The sequence below is a fragment of the Notolepis coatsorum genome, assembly GCF_963971535.1.
Source record: "Notolepis coatsorum genome assembly, chromosome: 20".
Classification (NCBI taxonomy): domain Eukaryota; kingdom Metazoa; phylum Chordata; class Actinopteri; order Aulopiformes; family Paralepididae; genus Notolepis; species Notolepis coatsorum.
Window position 1 is genome coordinate 27,798,809 of NC_140184.1, and position 21,950 is coordinate 27,820,758.

Here is a 21,950-nt window from a genome sequence, read left to right on the forward strand (position 1 = left end):
TTAAACAGGAGATTAGAACATGCATCTTCTGTAGTGCGCTGAAATCATCATCATATCATAATATGGCCCAAATAGTATGTCCGTCCATCGATCCATCTATCTATCCATCCAGTCATCCAACACTATAATCATCCATCCATTCAGTCATCCATCTATCCATCCATTCAGTCATCCATCCATCCATCCATCTATCCATCCAGCCATCCGTCCATCCATCTATCCATCCATCTATCCATCCATTCAGTCATCCATCCATCCATCTATCCATTCAGTCATCCATCTATCCATCCATTCAGTCATCCATCTATCCATCTATCCAGTCATCCGTCCATCTATCCATCCAGTCATCCATCCATCCATCTATCCAGTCATCTGTCCATCCATCCTATCCTATCCATCCATCCATCTATCCATTCAGTCATCCGTCCATCCATCCATCCATCCAGACATCCATCCATCTATCCATCCAGTCATCCATCTATCCATTCAGTCATCCATCTATCCATCCAGTCATCCATCCATCTATCTATCTATCCAGTCATCCATCCATCTATCTATCCATCCAGTCATCCGTCCATCCATCTATCTATCTATCCATCCAGTCATCCGTCCATCCATCCATCCATCTATCTATCCATTCAGTCATCCATCCATCCATCCATCCATCTATCCATCCAGTCATCTGTCCGTCCTCATCTCTATTCCCCCGTCCCTACATACTTGGGCAGTCCTCTGGTTGGGGGTAGGGAAGGGGGCTGCTCCCCGTCCAGGCTGCCCGGGGCTGAGGGCGGTGTGAGCAGGGCATTGTGGTGAGACGAGGTCAGCAGCAGCGGCAGCACCGTGTGGCACGCCTGGTCGTTCAGGTGGAACCGGTGGCCACAGTAGCGGAACTTGTGAGACACAGTTAAGACGTTGGAGAAGGCAGATCGCTCTGCGAACGTCACCGCCCACTGTAGAGAGAGAGGGGGGGGGGGGGGGGGAAGAGAGAGAGAGAGAGAGAGAGAGAGAGAGAGAGAGAGAGAGAGAGAGAGAGAGAGAGAGAGAGAGAGAGAGAGAGAGAAGCAGAGGAAACTTTACAGAGGATTCAAGGCGCGAAGATACAGTAACAGGCCCAACCATCATGGAGGTATGACGGAAAGTAGCATCTAGGGCTGGGTGATATGGGGAAAGATAAATATCATGATATTCAGAGGGACTTTTTTTTTTTATTATATCAATATATATATATACCTTGTACCTGGATACACACCAACATGAGTCTGACCTACCTCCCTCCCTCTTTTCGTTTATTTTCCTATGTCCTTAAACATTTTAATAAAAAAATGTATAAATCTTTCCTCCCCTGGGTTGTTTATGAGGCGTACTCGGTTTATACTGCTTATTTTGTTTATGCTGAATACTTTGAAAACAAATTGAATAAGCTGGAAGAGCTTGAGTGGCAAATGTCATTGACCATGTGAATCAAGTATATACTGTATGATTAATGCAACGTGATGTTCATTATGACACAAAATAAAAGAAAGTTATGAAAAATATATATATATAATAACAATATATACTTCGGTATGGAAAATTACTGTTCATCATTTTGGATTGTGTAATTCAGTATCAATGTATTTTTCAAATCTTTCAGGAATAATTTTGTGGGACATCTAACTTTATATACTAACTTTTTATAATACATTTAGACAAGAATATTGTGTATCATGATTCACAATATTAAAATCAACACAATATGAATAACACAGATAACTGATCATTATTGATGTACTGGCCGGTACTAATCTAAACATTTAGTTTATCCCTTTTCCCCAGGCTCTCCCTCACCTGGTTGAGAGATCCGTCCACGTGTTTGGACACCATCATGACCGCGGGGCCGATGCCGGGGCTAAAGGAGAGCGCGGGGCCGAGGGCGGGTGAACCCAGGCCGGCCGAGGACGAGGCGGAGTTGGGGACGCGGCGGCCCCTCGTTCCCTGCTCCCCTGCCCCGGAACCCTCGGCGAAAGTGCAGGCGTACATCAGGATGTTCTTACTCAGAGAGTTGGCATCGCCGGTGGGAAACGCCACTGGGATGCGAGAAGAAAAGGACACCTGGGGGGAGTAGAGAGAGAGAGAGAGAGAGAGAGGGGGGGGGGGGGGGGGTTAGAACAACTGAACCAATACATAATGCTGGAGGACTGCTGAGAGAGGGGGGGGGGGGATTAGAATAACTGAACCAATACATAATGCTGGAGGACTGCTGAGAAGCTGCCACTCAAAAACGTGTTTTTTCCCCTACAGTTAAAGGGCCGCTTAACCACAAAATCAAAACAGTTTTGCACCTATTCATTTAGTTCAACAGTTATTTAGAGTAAATGAGTTTGAATATGGCCTCCAGTGATGTCAGCTGGGACAATGAATCCTTGTGTTGTTGGTAAATGGACTGCATTTACATACAGTAGCGCTTTTATCCAAAGTGCTTTACAACTTATGCCTCACATTCACTCACACCCGACTGTGGAGGTGACCATGCAAGGTGCAAACCTGCTCATCGGAAGCAATTAGGGGTTCAGTGTCTTGCTCAAGAACACTTTGACACCCTGCCGGGAGGAGCCGGAATCGTACCGGGAACCATCCGATTACTGGATGACCGCTCTACCTCCTGAACCACTGTCGCCCCAGCTTAATTACAGCTCAATGAAATGATGAGCTAGCAGTCCCTATAAGACAACAACTACATGATTTCAGCTGTAATTAACACAACTCAATGTCCCCGATTACATCACCGGTAGCCATATTCAAACTTATTTACTCTCAATATGAATGTGTGCCAAACTGTTGGGGGGGATATTTTTAGGGAATTTTTTTGTGCTTTTTATTGACAGGACAGATGGAAATTTGGGAGAGAGAGAGATGGGGAGGACCTGCAACACATGTCCCTGCGCCCGATTCGAACCCAGGACGTTGCGATTATAATGCAAGCGCATTTACGTGGTGCGCCACTGGGGCGCCCCAGAAACCTGTTTTGGATGTGTGTGAGATTGTTGCACCTTTTTATTTTAATAAAAAAAATTTAAACTAAAATTTGTATTAACATTTATAGACATACAACACTTAGACAATACTTACAATGACATCCATAACACAACGATACAGGCCCCATTTAGACGGAAACGCTAGCAGGTGAATCCGCAAAAATATTTTTTCGGATGTGCCTTTCGTTTATACGGAAACGGCGTTTTTACGGGGTGAAACCGCAAAAAAGTGAGACTACCTTCCAGGGTGGAATTCCTAGAAACGCAAAAGCTTTGCGCTCTCGTCTAAACTGTCACACCGTATAAATCTGTTAAAACGATGGCGAAAGGGTTGTCACGGCTCTGGTCGCGCGTACTGCTTACGTCACAGGTAGCAGGTATGCGCCAGTAGCCGAGACGTAAACAAAACAAGTATGTCTGATATATCAACGGAGATCACCTGAAGGCTACATTGGCAGTACTTTTAACCCTTTCACTGCCACACGACAGAAGGTTAACCCTTTACTATCACACAACCGGCTGTCGTGTGGCAGTGAAAGGGTTAAATACACAAGAATCTGTCCCGCGGCGTGAGTGGACCCACTGTCTGTGAGTGACTCTGCTTTGGTCCAATCACATTCCCCATCCACAGTCTGCGAATCAGAGGCAGAGTAGGGCGGGTCTTCACAGCACGTCATGTGACATATGCGCCGATCGTGTGACAGCGGGGCTCCGTCGTTACAGCGTCGTCTGCACGGAGAATTCCACCCCAAAACGCTCGTCTAAACGTAAAATTAAAAGTGAAACCGCAAGACTACTTTTGCGGTTTCTGTTCACAAAACGCTTGTCTAAACGTAGCCTAACATGGGCCCCTTGAATATGGCTGCGTTCAGCCTCCCAGACCCCCATAGGAGGGACCCCCCCCTCCCGCCATCCACCCCTAGAAATAGGGCTCCCCCACATCCCAAGTCCGTCCCGATTGTTGCACCTTTAACTGTCAAACCTGGCTGTTCACACCAGAAGTGCAGGAGCCTGGCTGTTCACACCAGAAGAGGAGCAACCTGGCTGTTCACACCAGAAGAGCAGCAACCTGGCTGTTCACACCAGAAGAGCAGGAGCCTGGCTGTTCACACCAGAAGAGCAGGAGCCTGGCTGTTCACACCAGAAGAGCAGCAACCTGGCTGTTCACACCAGAAGAGCAGGAGCCTGGCTGTTCACACCAGAAGAGCAGGAGCCTGGCTGTTCACACCAGAAGAGCAGGAGCCTGGCTGTTCACACCAGAAGAGCAGCAACCTGGCTGTTCACACCAGAAGAGCAGGAGCCTGGCTGTTCACACCAGAAGAGCAGGAGCCTGGCTGTTCACACCAGAAGAGCAGCAACCTGGCTGTTCACACCAGAAGAGCAGGAGCATGGCTGTTCACACCAGAAGAGCAGCAACCTGGCTGTTCACACCAGAAGAGCAGGAGCCTGGCTGTTCACACCAGAAGAGCAGCAACCTGGCTGTTCACACCAGAAGAGCAGCAACCTGGCTGTTCACACCAGAAGAGCAGCAACCTGGCTGTTCACACCAGAAGAGCAGGAACCTGGCTGTTCACACCAGAAGAGCAGGAACCTGGCTGTTCACACCAGAAGAGCAGGAACCTGGCTGTTCACACCAGAAGAGCAGGAGCCTGGCTGTTCACACCAGAAGAGCAGGAGCCTGGCTGTTCACACCAGAAGAGCAGGAACCTGGCTGTTCACACCAGAAACCATTTATCTGCACCAGTCAACAAGAAATACAGCTCCTCTGTTTCCATCACAGGTAGAGGTTCTCTCTGGTTCAATCACATGTAGAGGTTCTCTCTGCTTCAATCACATGTAGAGGTTCTCTGCTTCAATCACAGGTAGAGGTTCTCTGCTTCAATCACAGGTAGAGGTTCTCTGCTTCAATCACAGGTAGAGGTTCTCTGCTTCAATCACATGTAGAGGTTCTCTGCTTCAATCACAGGTAGAGGTTCTCTGCTTCAATCACATGTAGAGGTTCTCTGCTTCAATCACATGTAGAGGTTCTCTCTGCTTCAATCACGTGTAGAGGTTCTCTGCTTCAATCACATGTAGAGGTTCTCTGCTTCAATCACAGGTAGAGGTTCTCTCTGCTTCAATCACATGTAGAGGTTCTCTGCTTCAATCACATGTAGAGGTTCTCTGCTTCAATCACAGGTAGAGGTTCTCTGCTTCAATCACATGTAGAGGTTCTCTGCTTCAATCACATGTAGAGGTTCTCTCTGCTTCAATCACGTGTAGAGGTTCTCTGCTTCAATCACATGTAGAGGTTCTCCGCTTCAATCACGTGTAGAGGTTCTCTGCTTCAATCACATGTAGAGGTTCTCTGCTTCAATCACATGTAGAGGTTATCTGCTTCAATCACATGTAGAGGTTATCTCTGCTTCAATCACGTGTAGAGGTTCTCTGCTTCAATCACATGTAGAGGTTCTCTGCTTCAATCACATGTAGAGGTTCTCTCTGCTTCAATCACGTGTAGAGGTTATCTGCTTCAATCACATGTAGAGGTTCTCTGCTTCAATCACATGTAGAGGTTCTCTCTGCTTCAATCACATGTAGAGGTTCTCTGCTTCAATCACAGGTAGAGGTTCTCTGCTTCAATCACATGTAGAGGTTCTCTGCTTCAATCACATGTAGAGGTTCTCTCTGCTTCAATCACGTGTAGAGGTTCTCTGCTTCAATCACATGTAGAGGTTCTCCGCTTCAATCACGTGTAGAGGTTCTCTGCTTCAATCACATGTAGAGGTTCTCTGCTTCAATCACATGTAGAGGTTCTCTGCTTCAATCACATGTAGAGGTTCTCTGCTTCAATCACATGTAGAGGTTCTCTCTGGTTCATATTGTAGAGGTTCTCCGGGCTCGTGGAGAAAATAGACCCGACGCTGAAACTATCACTGAAGATCGTGAGCTGGCCATGGAGCGCCACACCGCGGCGTGGCTGGTATGAGTGGTCCGATCGGTTGAGTCTCCAAAGGAAACCGCCCGTTCTTACTCTGTGTCACTGGTGTTAATGCACCATCAAGGTTTACCTCAGCCTGCTTAAGACATACCTGAACCTGTCTGAAGATGCCCTGGATGAACTCGTCCAGGTACTTGACGTGCCAGACCAGGAAGGAGCCGTCGGAGGGGTGAATGGTGAACAGCATGTCCGGGCTCTTGTTCCACTCCAGGGTCAGCGTCTCCATCTTCCTCTCCAGCAGCGTGGAGGGTAAGGGCATGCTGGAGCTGGAGCCCGGGGAGGAGGCCTTGGTGCTGCCCTGCTCCCCCGGCTCGCCGTCCTCACCCTGCTCTGACGAGGCCTTGTCTGACATCTCCTCCAGGTCTGGAGAGGGAGAGGGGGAGGGGGGGGGAGAGAGAGAGAGAGAGAGAGAGAGAGAGAGAGAGAGAGAGAGAGAGAGAGAGAGAGAGAGAGAGAGAGAGAGAGAGAGAGAGCATACATGTGATATTATGCCGTCATCCTTGACATGAGATGGATGAGAGGAGATGAGATACTATCTCTGTTGATCCACCAGGGGGTTATTTTCACATATGCAGCACAATAGTACTGTATATCCAAGTCCAATAAACACATTCCCCCGTTGCCTGGAGCACTATCTATCCACCCTGATAGTTTTGGTGTGATTTGCAGAGTTTTGGAGATATCTCCCATAGCGATGTCTGCCGTCACTCCAATAGAATGGTACTGAATGGCACTCTATTTGTAATGCTAATAATGCCAATAATAATAAATATATGGCAGGTGTAGAAAATTTGTCCTAAATTAAACTGTTTACAACAAGGTCTGTAGGTTATCTTGAGTAACCGCACTGCAACCACTAACCACTTATGCTGGAAATAAGTGTTGTCACTTTTGCATGTCATCCCTTGGATTTGTTGCGTCTTTGGAGCCATAAATAAATTAAATTCAACCGCCAACATTGCATTTGTGCCATTCATACTCCATTGTATTGGAGACTGGAGTGACAGCAGATATCTCAAACTCTTGGGGGAAGTGCTTCCCCTTTAACAATATTACAATTTATATTAAAATGTTTGTCATTTTAACAATTAAAATTAAAAGGTAATTATAAAACCACCAAATGAAGACAAATGCAGCATCAGTGCAGAATTGAGGGGATGAAAACAGTTTGCCTGGAACGTTGGTGAACGTAGACTGAGCGTAGACTGGCCTGGCCGTGGTTCGTACCAAAGTCATACTTCATGGGGGAGCCCTCGGGGTCCAGGGGGTCTTCAGTGGTCTGCTCCAGCTGCTGCTCAGCGAGCTTGCGGAGCTGCAGCATGAACAGGTCCATGGAGGAGGTGAAGCTCAGGTCCTTATTGTTGAGCCAGTGGACCACAAAGCCTCCTCCTCCATTACTGTCCTCTGGGCTGAAGACTGCAGAGTCAGCCAGCACAGACGGGATGTCTGAGAGAGAGAGGGGGGGGGGGGGGGGGGGAAGAAAGGGGAGAGAGAGAGAGAGAGAGGGGGGAGATAGAAAGAGGGAGAGGGGGGGAGGGAGGGATAGAGGGAGGGGGCGAGAGAGAGAGACATGGAAATTCAGACCCACTACCTCTTACCTCTATAGAAACTGTGCTACATATAAAGTAGGGTCTGTAATCAAACACACACAGCCATGTCAACAGCCTACCTGTGTTGGGGTTAATACTGGCCGAGATGTGGAAGTGACACAGGGCGTTGGCATGGTGTGTGATGTGGCGGTGTGTGTGGGTGTCCTGGGTGCCCATCTGAGAGGGCAGCAGCTCTGCATGCGCCACCAGGGCAGAAGACCTCCGCCTGCCCCGACGCAGGTGCTTCAGATGGTGGATCGACTGGCCAATCAAAGCACAGGGGTGGGGACCCAGGAAGAAAAGGATTGTGATCATGTTATTATTAAATCATATCCAATATGATCAGGATTTCTGGCCATGTTCCTCAATAAAAAGCAAGAGAGATTAAATGGCTTACATGAGGCTCTACAACAGGTGTTCCCAATACGTTTCCTGCCCGGTCAACTTTCTAGGATTCAAATGACTTGGCGGGCCAACCCCGACCCCCTCACCCCTCCCTCATTCAAAATTATTTTTGTTTATTTTGAACAGCTTGTCCTTTCAGTTGCATGAAAAGCAAGTCCAAATGTAACATTCAATAACACTAGTTTGTTTAAAGGTCCCATGGAAAGTAAATAAAATCACTTTTTGGGCAATTTTACACAATTCCTGTGAGTCTATGGAACACATCTGTAAGTTTTTTTTCAATAGATTTCATTGTTTTGTATTTTTAAGCAAGTACTGTGGAGCACCACTTTCTGCCCTTCCAATGTCCAAGCTGTTTTTGGCTGGGCTCCGCCCATACTCGCAATGCGCTTTGGGTGACAGTCACCCACCTGCACTAGCAGATACGCGAGAGAGAGCGAGAGTTCCCCCCCCACTCGCTGCTCATATAAACGTATCACAGTGGCAGATCAGCGCCTAATCACGTCAGCGAGCGAGTCAATTCAGAATGGCTCATTTAATTTTTTCTTTTTTGTTGTCTCAGCTGAACTGAAGAAACGGGACTGGGTAGAGATTTCACATTAGTGTTGGTACAACCCCACATTGCTAGAAAACAATGCAAACCACTGGAAAATGCCATTTATAAGATAGGGGACCTTTAACACAAATAAAAACAAGCCATTAACCGAATGGAAACTAGACATGCAGGACCGCTTCGAACATAACAATTAGCATACATTTCAAACACCCCTGAAAACGTCAAAAAAGTCCAACAACCAAAATGCTCTCTTAAAAAGAAGGGGCGCCAGAGTGGCGCACCACGTAACTGCGTTGCAGACCTACGCGGTCGACCCGGGTTCGTCTCCCGAACCCGACGTACATTTGCCGCATGTCTTTCCCTCCCATATCTTCTCCCGACCTTCCTCTCTCTGCTCTCTGTCGGTCATGTCTGACCTGAAAAAGCTGTAAAAATGCTAAAAGAAATCTTAAAAAGAAAGAATTATAATAATAATAATATTTGGATCAAGCAGAAACCATGGGATGGAAATCCCATGAGAGTTTTCGAAGGTTCGGCTGATATGATGTGGCGAGGTAGAGGCACTGGTGGAGGTGTTCGTTGGTAATTCTGTTTCTTTGTTGACTTTTGACTAAGTTAATCGTGGCGAAGCCGGACTCGCAGGTGTGTGTCGATCCAAACATGGCCAGGAAGAACATTGCCAGCCTTTTGATGTTCTTTGGACTCGGACACGATATTGGACAAGAATTGTGCTTTCAGCACTTCTGAAGTGGACAGCTTCACCATCTCCAGTTGGTGTCCTTCCTATTTCATATTAAAAGTTCTTAGCGCTACAAATTTCATAATAAAAGGCACCCACTATTGTCATAGGAGAAACTTATAGTATTTTTATTTTTTTTGGGGACGTTTGATTAATAGAAGTTTGCCGGGCCAAATTAAAATACCTTGCGGGCCTGATGTAGCCTGCAGGCTGCCTATTGGGAACCCCTGCTCTACAACAACTTCACCTCAGAATTGAAAAATGGATAATCCATTGTGTATAGGGATGCACCGAATGGGAAATTCTTGGCCGAAACCGATACCGAAAATAGGAAACAGTTGGCCAAAAACCGAATGCCGAAAGGCCGAAAATTATTCATAGAATAGAATTTCTTTTTACCAATGTTGTTCAGCTACCTGATTATGGAAAAATATATGATTATGGCTAAACTTAACTTAAATAATAAATAATCACTATTATGGGTCCATAAAACATTTATTCAGCACTTCTGAATGCATACAGTACATTAATTCCAAGTCAAGTGAATTTTTTTTCCTCTGTAGGATAACTACAAAGTGCATTCAGAACAAAGCCAATGTGCTTTAAAACTGCATAAAGATCTGCACACATGAGAGGGAGAATAGCTTATAGCAGACTTAATGATGTTACTGTAGTGGCTACAGTAAGCATCTTATATAAAAGTACCCCCTCCAATGTACAGTAAATTACCTAGTATGGTTGTCAATATTCCAATGTACAGCTTTGCTTGTACAGTTGTACAGTGATTCCCCCCCCCAACCCCCCCCCCCCCCCCATCCTCCAATGTACAGTTTCTACGTATTGTAGATTTGTATTTGCAAATCTGGTATGTCATAAATGTATAGATGTAGCAGTACTGTCTATCTGTATGTCATGTATGTCATATATGTCCTGATTAATTGAAAATGGGGGACCCTGATGTAAACAAGACGAAAGTCTTTCTCTGGTCTGCATCCCCTTAACAATTGTGTGTATTGAGCTGTACTGTATTGTACCCATTCTGCAATCTGTTAATAAAGTGTTCAATCAATCAATCAGAGAGAGAGAGAGAGAGAGAGAGAAAGAAAGAGGTAGATAGATAGATAGATAGATAGACAGATAGATAGATAGATAGATAGATAGATAGATAGATAGATAGATAGATAGATAGATAGATAGATAGATAGATAGATAGATAGATAGATAGATAGATAGATAGATAGATAGATAGATAGAGAGAAGACATGTGTGGCTGCCACCATGGCATGGCGGACATCTGTGCTCTACTGACCGCACCTTTCTAGTCCGCAGATGAATGTGCTCTCTTGACTTGGCACAGTAGACGCGCGACATGTATTCTCGAGAATGATAATAATAATAATACTCTTCAGATTATCAACGACAGACAGCGTCAATGTGAGAAACACAATCCCCCCCCTCTTAAGTTAACCGCGACGGGCATATAGTAAATAAGGATATAAAGCATGTTAAAGAAGGGGGGGCAGGTGGCCCTGTTCGCCTGTTCGAATCCAGCTCCCGGCGTTGCTATCAGCTTGGCTGGCCCCTCACACTGATACAATTGGCCGTATCAGAGGGTGGGAAAGCTGAAGGGTGGGTCCTGGGCGTTGTGGACAGCGACCCCTACAGTTCGGTCGGGGCGCCTGCTCAGCGAGGGCTGGAACTGAGGAGAGATAGTGTGGCCTCCCACACGCTACACTCTCCCCGGTGAGAGCCTGCGCGGCCAGGTTGGCCTGCCCCAGGCTGCACATGCGTCGGAGGAAAGCATGCGACAGTCTCCGGTCTCCCGGACCAACAGTAGGGGAAAGTACGCAACAACCAGGAAGGGTGGGATGGGGAGAGAAAATCGGGAAAAAGGAGGGGAAGAAAGATTTATAAAAAAAAAAAAAAAAAAAAGAAAAAAAGCATGTTAAAGACGCATTTATTGGACGCGTTGCGTGCGGAGTTTACATAGAAACAGCGCGACTTACATAGAAACAGCGCGCATGTAATGACTGAAGCCACGTTTTGATGACATCATCACAACAACACGCGTTAGGTTACAGGTTGTTTCTGTTTCGGTGATATATTTTCGGTGAAAAAACTCTTTCGGCCGAAAGCCAAAAGGCCATTTTTGGTAATTTTCGGCCGAAAACTTTCGGTGGCCGAAATTTCGGTGCATCCCTAATTGTGTATGTTTGTTTGAGTATGCATGTGTTTCCTGTACCCATAACCTGTCCACAAAGCCCATCAATCTGACAAAAACTGTCAATATTTCAATCCTATATTTGTGTGATAATAATCAGTGAACTCAATGTAAGTATTTAAAATGTGTGCGTGTGTATGTGTTGGGGATCAACCGATCGGGCCGATATATTGGCTGGTTAATAAATATCTTTATTGGCAGATATCGAATTCAATATCAATATATCCAGCGATATTCGCACACTTTTATAGCAAGGATCCCTCAAACTTAAGTTATCAAAGCCAATATTGGCCGATATATCGGTCAGGCTCTAAAACAAATACTGCAATCCAAAGGTTATAAAAAGATTTATCAGACAAAATTTAAGCTAATGTTAACAAGTGCAAACCTAGCTGTCATCAACCTAAGCTAAGCTACCTAGCTAATAGGTAACATTAGTTAACTTAAGCAATTCTGTGGTTCATTGAATCATTGAATTGTCATTCATTATCATTATATATCGGCCATTGGCCTTCCTGTTCCATAAATATGGCCATTGAAAAGCGGTCAAGCACTAGTTGGTGTACATGTGTGTACCTCCAGGGCGTGCTGTATCTTGTCTCTGTTGCCTCCCAGGCCAGGCAGGCTTGAGCTGGAGGAGTGTGTGTTTTCAGAGATCTGCCCCCCCAGCAGACCATCCTCCGGTAGCAGTGTCTCAGACCACAGCCGACACACACCGTCCTCGCAGGACGTCAGCACCACGTTACATACTGAACCCCTGACAGACACAGGACAGAGGGACAGGGTTACAGACCAAGCAGGAGGACACACTTAAAAAGAGAGTCAGACTGTGCTATTCCAACCATCTTGTACAATTAACCCTTTCACTACCACATGAATTATTAGATTATTTTTTTATATAAATGTTACTCATTGGACGCCAGTCACGAGTATAGTCGGGTTAACTCGCAGACGCTTGAGCGCCAATCACGAGTATAGTCGGGTTTTAATCGTTATTTATTTTATTAGCGATATCCATTCATTGTCATCCATCCAACCTGATGTTATCGTTGGGAATGGGTCTGAGCTCGCAAAAGGGCAAATACCGCCGCCTAGCGTCTCCCGGATGGTATTGCACATCATTGGATTGGATTGGCTGGGACTGTGCATCAAAAAAAAAAGTCCGGTCCAGGTTCCTTCTCGGGCATGCAGTATCGTTATACCACATTGACTGGGGACACTCTGAGCAGCGTGGATTATGTGTTTTGGATATATAACGTTGGATCAATAAACGCGATCAATATTTGGAATGGCGATCAGGAATTGGATTAATCTTTTTGCAGGATCAGATGTGAGGAATTTATGTTACCAATCTTGGGTTAATCAGATGTTCCATCGGAGCGTGTGTGTGTGTGTGTGTGCGTGCGTGCCGTTGGCGCCGACCAATGCACGGATAAGCGATTTTTCAGCCCGCTTCTGTATCGTGCATGAGGACACATATATATTATCAATTATCTAACGTTTATTTGAAAACGATTCATGAATCAGCCGAAAAATGACAACGTGTTTTGTGTATTCCACTAAAGGGCTATTATCGCGTCTTTCTCTGAAATTACTAGAAATCACCAAAACTATACTCGTATTCAAAACGGTATAAAACGGAAATGTGCAGATGAAAAAACTATCCGTTTTGTACATGTTGACTGCAAGCAACTCATTGATAAGCGACGGGTGTATTAGACCCATAGCCATAATTTAAGATGTATTTTAAGCACTCGCAAATATCCCCGTCCTCCCATTGATTAAAGCGGTGGCGTTCTAGACCTAATTTCCCGGAAGGGGCGTGGCGCTCAATTAATTAAAAAGGGGTGCAGATACAGTAGATGCATTTCATCAAATAATCATTTCTTAATTTCATCAAAATGTCACAAGAAATGCTTAAATGAAATCATATTGCTACACTCTATAAGTACCCCACCCATCACCCCTGCTCCCCAATTCGACGCCATCCTGAATATCCCCCAGGTTAACATGAATAACAAAAGAAAAGAATAATAATAATAATAAAGACAATTGAGATTAACCGTCTGTAGTGTGATAGTAAAGGGTTAACCTTCTGTAGTGTGGTAGTGAAAGGGTTAACCCTTTTGTCGTGGGGCGGTGAAATGGTTAACCTTCTGTATTGCAGTGAAAGGGTTAAAAGGACCATTACTAGTATGGTGATAATTAAATAAACCAAGGTTCAATAAATGTATGTCCTGGTTGCATTGGTCACCTCTTGTCAAAGAGAACAATGTGCACATTGGATCAGAAAGGCATTAGGGAAAGCGATGAGTTCATGAACATAAACAAGCATGTACACATGTACAAATTACAATTTTAATTGAGCTACAAATTTGTTAGCACAACCAGAAGATAATTCTGAGTACGTTTCTACTATATAATTCTATGGGTTATCACCCACAACATTCACATAAAAATGTATTTAAAAGGTAAACTATGCTCAGGAACTATGCTCAGTGCCATGGGTCTAGTAAACAGGCTAGAACTCATATGTAGTATGGTATGATCCACTTTAGTTAATTTCCCCATGTATCCTCTGTAGTCTGTAGTGAACACAAGTGATTCACAAACTCTTGCATGTAGTTCACTACGGCACTTGTTTTTTTTTCACAAAACATGCTGCAACATTAACACTTTGGCTGCCGGAAAACGCCTAAACACGTCATTCCCGGCCATGCTCAAGTTGCCGAAGACGCTTTACAGCGTCTTTAATATCAATATTTCAAAAATCTGGGATCGGATTCATATTTCCCCTCCGCTGGCCTGAGATCCACCAGGAGGACCCACTGAGCTCTCTGGCGGTTCAGGAGCGCCATCTGGTGGCCGATCGGCGCAATCGCTTAACAGGAAGTGCCGTAGAGGTTGTGCTGGTCGGCCGTATTACTTCCGGGCACTCGCTATAGGTCCAGAGGCTCGATCTCGACACACTACATAGCGATCGATTGCCAATAACTCGATAAACAACATGATTTGGACGTATATACCATTATACAAGCTGGAGATGGACCGGGTAAATCGACATCCCATAATGGTAAAATTTCTACTCTACGATGATCGCCCAACGGCGCGCGGAGACTGGGGTGAGTTTTAGCGTGTAAAATTACCGTCTTCGATACTAACTGCTATTATCAACATTTGACCCACATTAGATGATTGGTATAACGCTGCCCACGGAATTATAAACGCCCCCTAGCCCATCCGGTCAACATCAGATGACGTGTAGTAACTTCTAGAAGTACGTCTAGTTGGAATTTTTTATATCACGCTGATTGCCATAAAACTGTATTGCATCATCAATATAATGTATTTGGGGCTATAGATCACGTTCTGGAGAAAGCTGCAGAAAGAGATGAAAACATACTTATACATTAGACCATACTTTACTATGAATATGTGAATGAAAAAGTTTAACGTTGCTACACAATGAACAATACATATAGGACTTTGAATGGGCCCTAATAATGGCAATGTAGCAATAGAATTTAAAAAGTTATAGCCATGCAAAGAAGGGGACGTTCTCTATAGACAAATAGAGCCGGCAACCTACGGTTGATAATGAATTTAACCCATGGCAGCCAAAGTGTTAACAGGTGGCTGGAATGTTGGCGAAGGTTCCCCACATAGCTGCTGCCCATTAACCAATTAAATCCTTCTCAGATAAGACTGGAGCCGCGCTCAGTGAGAGGAGAGCGCTCTCCCCGGGAGGAACTCCGCCTACTGGGCGGTGAGACGGCAAAGGCCAGACTAATTAAGATGATCACTGCATGAAGAGAAGATATTCTGAACCCGTGAATGCATGTGGGCTAATTATGCTGAGAAAGAAGATGTGCAGTATGTGGTCGCTCACTATTGGATTCCAGAGACTGGCAACACTTGTCTAGCCCTCCAGCTAACTGGAGCACCCTGCCTGCTTTCAGATAGAGGAGCGGAACCCAAACTGCTTTTCTGTTGGCCTTGTTCTCTCCCTCCCCTTCTCCCAATTATTAATAGAAAGGGGGTGGAGAACGCTTCATGAATCTGATGTTGATTTCTCACATGTACTTCTATCAAAAAGAAAACGTGAGAGCATATGCGAGGTAATGTAAGACTGCTCCTGCATGAGGACCAATGTTAGACAAGCTTCTTTATTCAAAACAACGTGTTCCATCTGTGTAAGTCACCTTCAGGTTTCACACAACAATGAAAGAGAAGATGATTTAAACAGGCGGGAGGATACACACAGACCCATCTGCACACACTACTAGCTGCGTTTACATGGACATTTCCAACATTTCCTCAACCCACGTGAGATCATTCAGATTGGATGTTTTCAAATCAACCGTTTTTAGACACGAAATAAGCTGCACCGCGTTTACATGGCCCAAAGCAGCATGTCATCAGAATATGACTTGTCTGACATGAAGACCGTGCCCATCTTGCACTCGCAACCTATAGCTGCTTATTAAAAAAGAAGCAGAGAAACTATATTATATATTAAATATTATGCCCAGCATATGTTTGTTTATTTAGATTTTGTTCTGTGCATCAACTCTGCAGCGTGGTTGTAGGGTAAAGAGTTAGGGAATGAATGGAGGTCTATGGAATGTTTCTGCAGTGTGGTTGTAGGATAAAGAGTTAGGGAATGAATGGAGGTCTATGGAATGTTTCTGCAGTGTGGTTGTAGGATAAGGAGTTAGGGAATGAATGGAGGTCTATGGAATGTTTCTGCAGTGTGGTTGTAGGATAAGGAGTTAGGGAATGAATGGAGGTCTATGGAATGTTTCTGCAGCGTGGTTGTAGGGTAAGGAGTTAGGGAATGAATGGAGGTCTACAGGATGTCGTGTGGCGTGGTGGTTCTTACTTGGGCATGTACTTGCTGGTCTTCCTCCAGGACAGGCCGGTGACGAAGCGAGGGTGGGCCAGGTAGATGAAGGAGAAGTGAACTTGAGGGGCTTTTTTATCAGTGGGATCCTGGAACACCACAGCAGAACGCCAGCCCGTGGTAGGATACCATATCTTCAGCAGGCAGTCATCCTGCACACACACGCAAACGCATCAGTCAACACACTGTATTTTTATATATTACACCCAGAGCAGCATACAACAAGGACAACAGTAGAATGATATGGGCTGATATCAGTGTCATTAGAAACTGAAATGCATTGATTTTAACTTGTCATGCTGAAACTGAATCACTGAATTCACAAACTGAAATAAAATTTGTATTGCACAATTTGAAGTTATTAATATAATGTTTTGAAATTGAATTTGACCCTCATTGCATAGTAGTCAAGTAAAGACTGCCCCATCAACAGAATTAAAGTTATTTACTAAACAAAGATTAAACATTCAGAGAAAATAATCAAATGCGAGGTGATTTTATGTTGGGTAAATGTATTATGTACTGCAGCTTGAGGTGTAAACGTGACTTTTAAACAAGATCTACAGTAAATGTATAGCGATCTCTGCCAAGAGGCTCAGGTATCGCACACGCACAGTGAGGACTCTTTCAAATTATGTTGATTTGCACACAGCTGTGGCAAGGGTGTCTCAGTTCAGTTTGTTACAGCACCCCCTACTCCCTACCAGAGTGATTCTCGTCATGAGGAAGGCTTAAACATCACAGTGTTCATTTAATACGAGGGTTGAGGGCTGAGGGTTTGAAGCCAGACAGATTGGGTATTGCGTTTTTTTACATACTAACTTGAAATTAAGACTGGTACTTAGAGAGATACAGCACCCACACTATACGCAGGCCTGCACACCCACCCTCCAGTCCTGAATATCTTGAAAAATAGCTGTATCGAGTGGGCGGAAGGGACTCATTTTAATATTGTGAAGTCTGACTCAGACCTTGCCTCCAAGTATGGCAATATGAAAGTTATAGACACACTCCAATTTAAAGCTTTTAATACTAATTAAAAAAATTATGTATACAGGGAAATAGGTCCTCCTGGCTACCTGCACATAGTGTGAGGTGGTGGTTGTTAGGCAACATACTCGCTTATTTATGTTTAGCTCCGCTTGCGAGACTAAAGTCAGTGGCCGACGATTACAGCAGGGATGCTAATCCTTATGACAATATAGCAGCTGCTAACTTAGCTTAAGAAGCTCTTAATAAATATAAATTCAGAGCGCATTCTGAGCACATAAGCAGGGCGTAGCTGAAAAAGAGCATCTGTGCTCAGCGAACCTACCCTGGGTAAATAAAGGTTAAACATTCAGACCAAGCTACAATGACCCAACGTTAACTGGTTAAGACTTGCTAGCTAACGCAGGCCAACACACTTGTGCTGCTGCGACTCATAAGGATAGCATCCCTGCATCACATCTGTTAATCATTCCAACCATTCATAAATCACTCTGATATGTTGTATTATGTCCCAGTATATCCCTCCTGCAAGCATTTAGAAAACGTTACAAGAAAATGCTATTTCACTGTAGTGTAGCAGCTAATGTTACCGCCAACTCTTTACCCAGATGGTGTGTTGGAATAGCTGCATGACCAGAATGCTTCCTCTCTAGTTGGTCTTGTTGGCCATGATAATCCCCCTCTAGTTGGTCTTGTTGGCCATGATAATCCCTCTCTAGTTGGTCTTGTTGGCCATGATAATCCCTCTCTAGTTGGTCTTGTTGGCCATGATAATCCCGCCCACAGCCGCTGACATAAAGCGGTCAAAAGAACTGGTTTGAGATTAGGCACTGGCCTGGAACCAGCCCTCAAAATGCCTAGGTGTAAAAGGGGCAACAGTGTCATAGATGGGAACAATGAGGTTTCTAAGTGCCATGCCTGTAAACGGCCACTAGAGGCAGAGTGGCTAAATTGAATGAGTGAGTGTGTTAGTGACATTATGGGTCTATGAGGTGCTTTGCATAAATTCTTCTCTTTTTTTTACTGAAAATAACTAATAAATAGTAGTAATGGTAGTAACAGGGAAAACAACCACACAATAATATCCATGACAGGTTTTGCGTTTTTTTGTGTGTTACTATGTACCTTCCCGACCGTTGCAAAATACTCCCCGTCAGGAGCCCACTTTGTGATGTGAACAGCAGCAGCCGTCCTGAGACAGGAAAAAACACTGATCAGCTACATTCACTTCTCTTTGGGAAACTACCTCACCCTGTTTCATTCACACACACACACACACACACACACACACACACACACACACACACACACACACACACACACACACACACACACACACACACACACACACACACACACACACACACACACACACACACACACACACACACACACACACACACACACACACACACACACACACACACACACACACACACACACACACACACACACACACACACACACACACACACACACACACACACACACACACAGTCAGATATGTTAGTCAGGGGAATAGTGGGTGCAGACCACGGCTCAGCAGAAAACTGTGAAACTATGTGTGTGCGTGCGTTTGTGTGAGAAAGAGTGTGTGTTTGTGTGAGAAAGAGTGTGTGTTTGTTGGTGTGAGAAAGAGTGTGCGTTTGTGTGAGAAAGAGTGTGCATTTGTGTGAGAAAGAGTGTGTGTTTGTGTGAGAGAGAGAGTGTGTGTTTGTGTGAGTGTATATGAGTGTGTGTTTGTGTGAGCATATACGAGTGTGTGTGTGTTTGTGTGAGCGTATGAGTGTGTGTGTGTATGTGTGTATGTATGGGCATGTATGTGTGAGCATGTGTGTGTCTGCAGTTGGGTGTTTTCACGCTTGTATTTCCCCATTCCCCCAATTGACCGGCTGTGTGTCAGCAGTAGATAAGGATCACTGTTCCAGTAGCTCACATACTTCCCTCTTTACACACACCACTTAACCCAGGCTCCATGTGTGTGTGAACACACCCCGTTCATCTCAAGCACTGGAAAATGCCAACTGAACTAAGCATGAATAAATTAACAGGTTAAGTGTTCCCTTTCATTTCCAACCATCAGCTGCTTTGCATTTGAGGAAAACAGAGTCGCTTTTCAAATGTTCATAATTATTTGTAACATGTTTGTGCTCAACAAACAGGGTAAAGTAACTTTAGTTTGCCGTATTCACTTCACCACTATATTGATCACGCCTGACACAATGTGAAGTACGGATGTGGAAGTCCCGTACACTTCAATGTTGACACTTAGCTATAAAAATTCCTCTACAAGAACAGTAGTCAAAACAGGGCACCCAAGTGGCGACCCATGTAACGCGCTGCGTCGCGAAGCGGCCGACCCGGGTTCGATTCCCGGACCCGACGTCCTTTGCCGAATGTCTTCCCCCCGCTCTGTCTCCCGTTCTTCCTCTCTCTCTCTCTCTCTACCGGACTGCCCGGTAGTACAAACAAATAAAAATCTACCAAAAACATAATAAAAAAAAATACAAAAAAGAAGTAGTCAAAACAACAGGTAGAATAACACTATTGGAATTACAAGCTCATGAAGACCTTGTTTTGAAATACATGGACGTTAATTAGTCCTAGACTAGTTGTTAGCTAAGACTAGTTGAAATGCATTCATGTTAAAATTCACGCCGTTGCATACATTCGTCTATGCATCCATGCATGAATTGGTAATAGATCATGTCTGGGAAACCAAACACTTTGTCTGGCAAAAATAAATATGGGTGTGTGAACCCCACGATGCAGGTAGCATATGGGCCGACGGATAAACACACCAGACACACACAGGTGTGCAGACTTACTTGCATTGCCAGATACATTTCCAATCATTGAGGACAGGATGGGGCTTATCGTCAGTAACCTGGCCATCCTCCTCCTCTATCAGGGCGTCAGCTGATGGAGGAGCCCACAACTGCAGGCGATCCGTCGCTGCTAGGATACGGTTCCCTGAAGACACACAACCCACGGTGTAACACACACACATCACATCCAACATTCTGCGCTACACACAGAACCACACGCACACTGCATCTGTTACATAACAGCCTGTGTGGCATGCGCACGTGCACGCACACACACACAAACCCATGCAGGGGAGTGGCGAGTGTGAATCATTTCATTTAATTTTTATTTATTCGTACATGGAATTGTTACAGTCCAACAGTACATATAGTTAACTTAATATGCTCCACTAAATTCCATGGCCGAAAAGGAACAGGAAGAAGAACATTCTGATTGTACCTGCCCCTACACACATACAGTACACGGATAGACCTTATTGTACCTGCCCCTGCCTACACACATACAGTACACGGATAGACCTTATTGTACCTGCCCCTGCCTACACACATACAGTACACTGATAGACCTTATTGTACCTGCCCCTACACACATACAGTACACTGATGGACCTTATTGTACCTGCCCCTACACACATACAGTACACTGATGGACCTTATTGTACCTGCCCCTACACACATACAGTACACGGATAGACCTTATTGTACCTGCCCCTACACACATACAGTACACGGATAGACCTTATTGTACCTGCCCCTACACACATACAGTACACTGATAGACCTTATTGTACCTGCCCCTACACACATACTGATGGACCTTATTGTACCTGCCCCTACACACATACAGTACACTGATGGACTAAGTGCAATGTTTACCAAACCAAACAAAATGTGCATACTTATTTTGCAGAAATGGAAACATCAACACAATTAAATTAACATAAATAAATACATTTTGTGTATCTATCAGTTAAATTGCATATTTAGGTTAATTCATTTATACACCCACACACACACATTTATCTATATATTTATATATAATGCATTATTATATATTATACTTCCATATAATTGTATTATTTTAATATTATAATATAACTAAATTATACTATTTATACTACAATATATTATATTGGTATACAGTATTATACAATATTTTACTATATTATTATTATATCTGGATCTGTTAGTCAGGCAGAAGGGGTGCTGGTTGGGCCTACCTTGTGGGTCCCAGGCCAGGTTGTAGGTGATGGTGTCCAGGAAGAACTGGCCTGTCTTCTGCCACTGGTAGTTAAATTGCTGTTGGTGACAAGAGAGCAGGTTTAGTATGCGTATGTTTTACCACATGCGTGTGGATGTGTTTTACACATCCTATATATTATGTGTAGTGTATCAAGTTAAACACACTGTAACACACTGATATTGGTGATTCAACTAACTACCAGTAGCTACTCTAGATCATATTGGTTGCACTGCAGTTACATGTCGGCCATCAGTCACAAGGGGAGAAAAGGTGGGGAAATAATGTATTAGTGTTATTAGTGATGCTGTCATTTGCATCATCAAAGGTCAAAGTCTACGCGCACAAACACACACATCTACAGTATATTACTCGTACTGGATGAAAGGCTCTTCTGACATGTAAAGCACTGCCTCCCTGAGTCAATAATCTAGACAGAGGCTATATCAGTAACATTCAGAATGCTCTTTGGATCAAAGACATAA

General features: G+C 44.4%; 1 protein-coding gene across 4 annotated transcripts in view; it reads right to left on the minus strand.

Annotated features, from left to right (window-relative positions):
• Window positions 1-21,950, minus strand: part of dmxl2 (Dmx-like 2) — a 119,615-nt gene that overhangs the window by 78,221 nt on the left and 19,444 nt on the right. For all 4 annotated transcript variants that reach the window (XM_084337167.1, XM_084337166.1, XM_084337165.1 and 1 more), the window contains exons 4-13: window positions 21,446-21,524; window positions 20,226-20,370; window positions 18,523-18,589; window positions 16,387-16,559; window positions 12,081-12,261; window positions 7,664-7,844; window positions 7,222-7,440; window positions 6,086-6,357; window positions 1,828-2,091; window positions 721-950 (exon numbers count right to left, since the gene is read on the minus strand). In XM_084337167.1, the coding sequence (XP_084193293.1) occupies window positions 721-950; window positions 1,828-2,091; window positions 6,086-6,357; window positions 7,222-7,440; window positions 7,664-7,844; window positions 12,081-12,261; window positions 16,387-16,559; window positions 18,523-18,589; window positions 20,226-20,370; window positions 21,446-21,524 (1,811 nt within the window). The remainder of the gene's footprint in view (window positions 1-720; window positions 951-1,827; window positions 2,092-6,085; window positions 6,358-7,221; window positions 7,441-7,663; window positions 7,845-12,080; window positions 12,262-16,386; window positions 16,560-18,522; window positions 18,590-20,225; window positions 20,371-21,445; window positions 21,525-21,950) is intronic.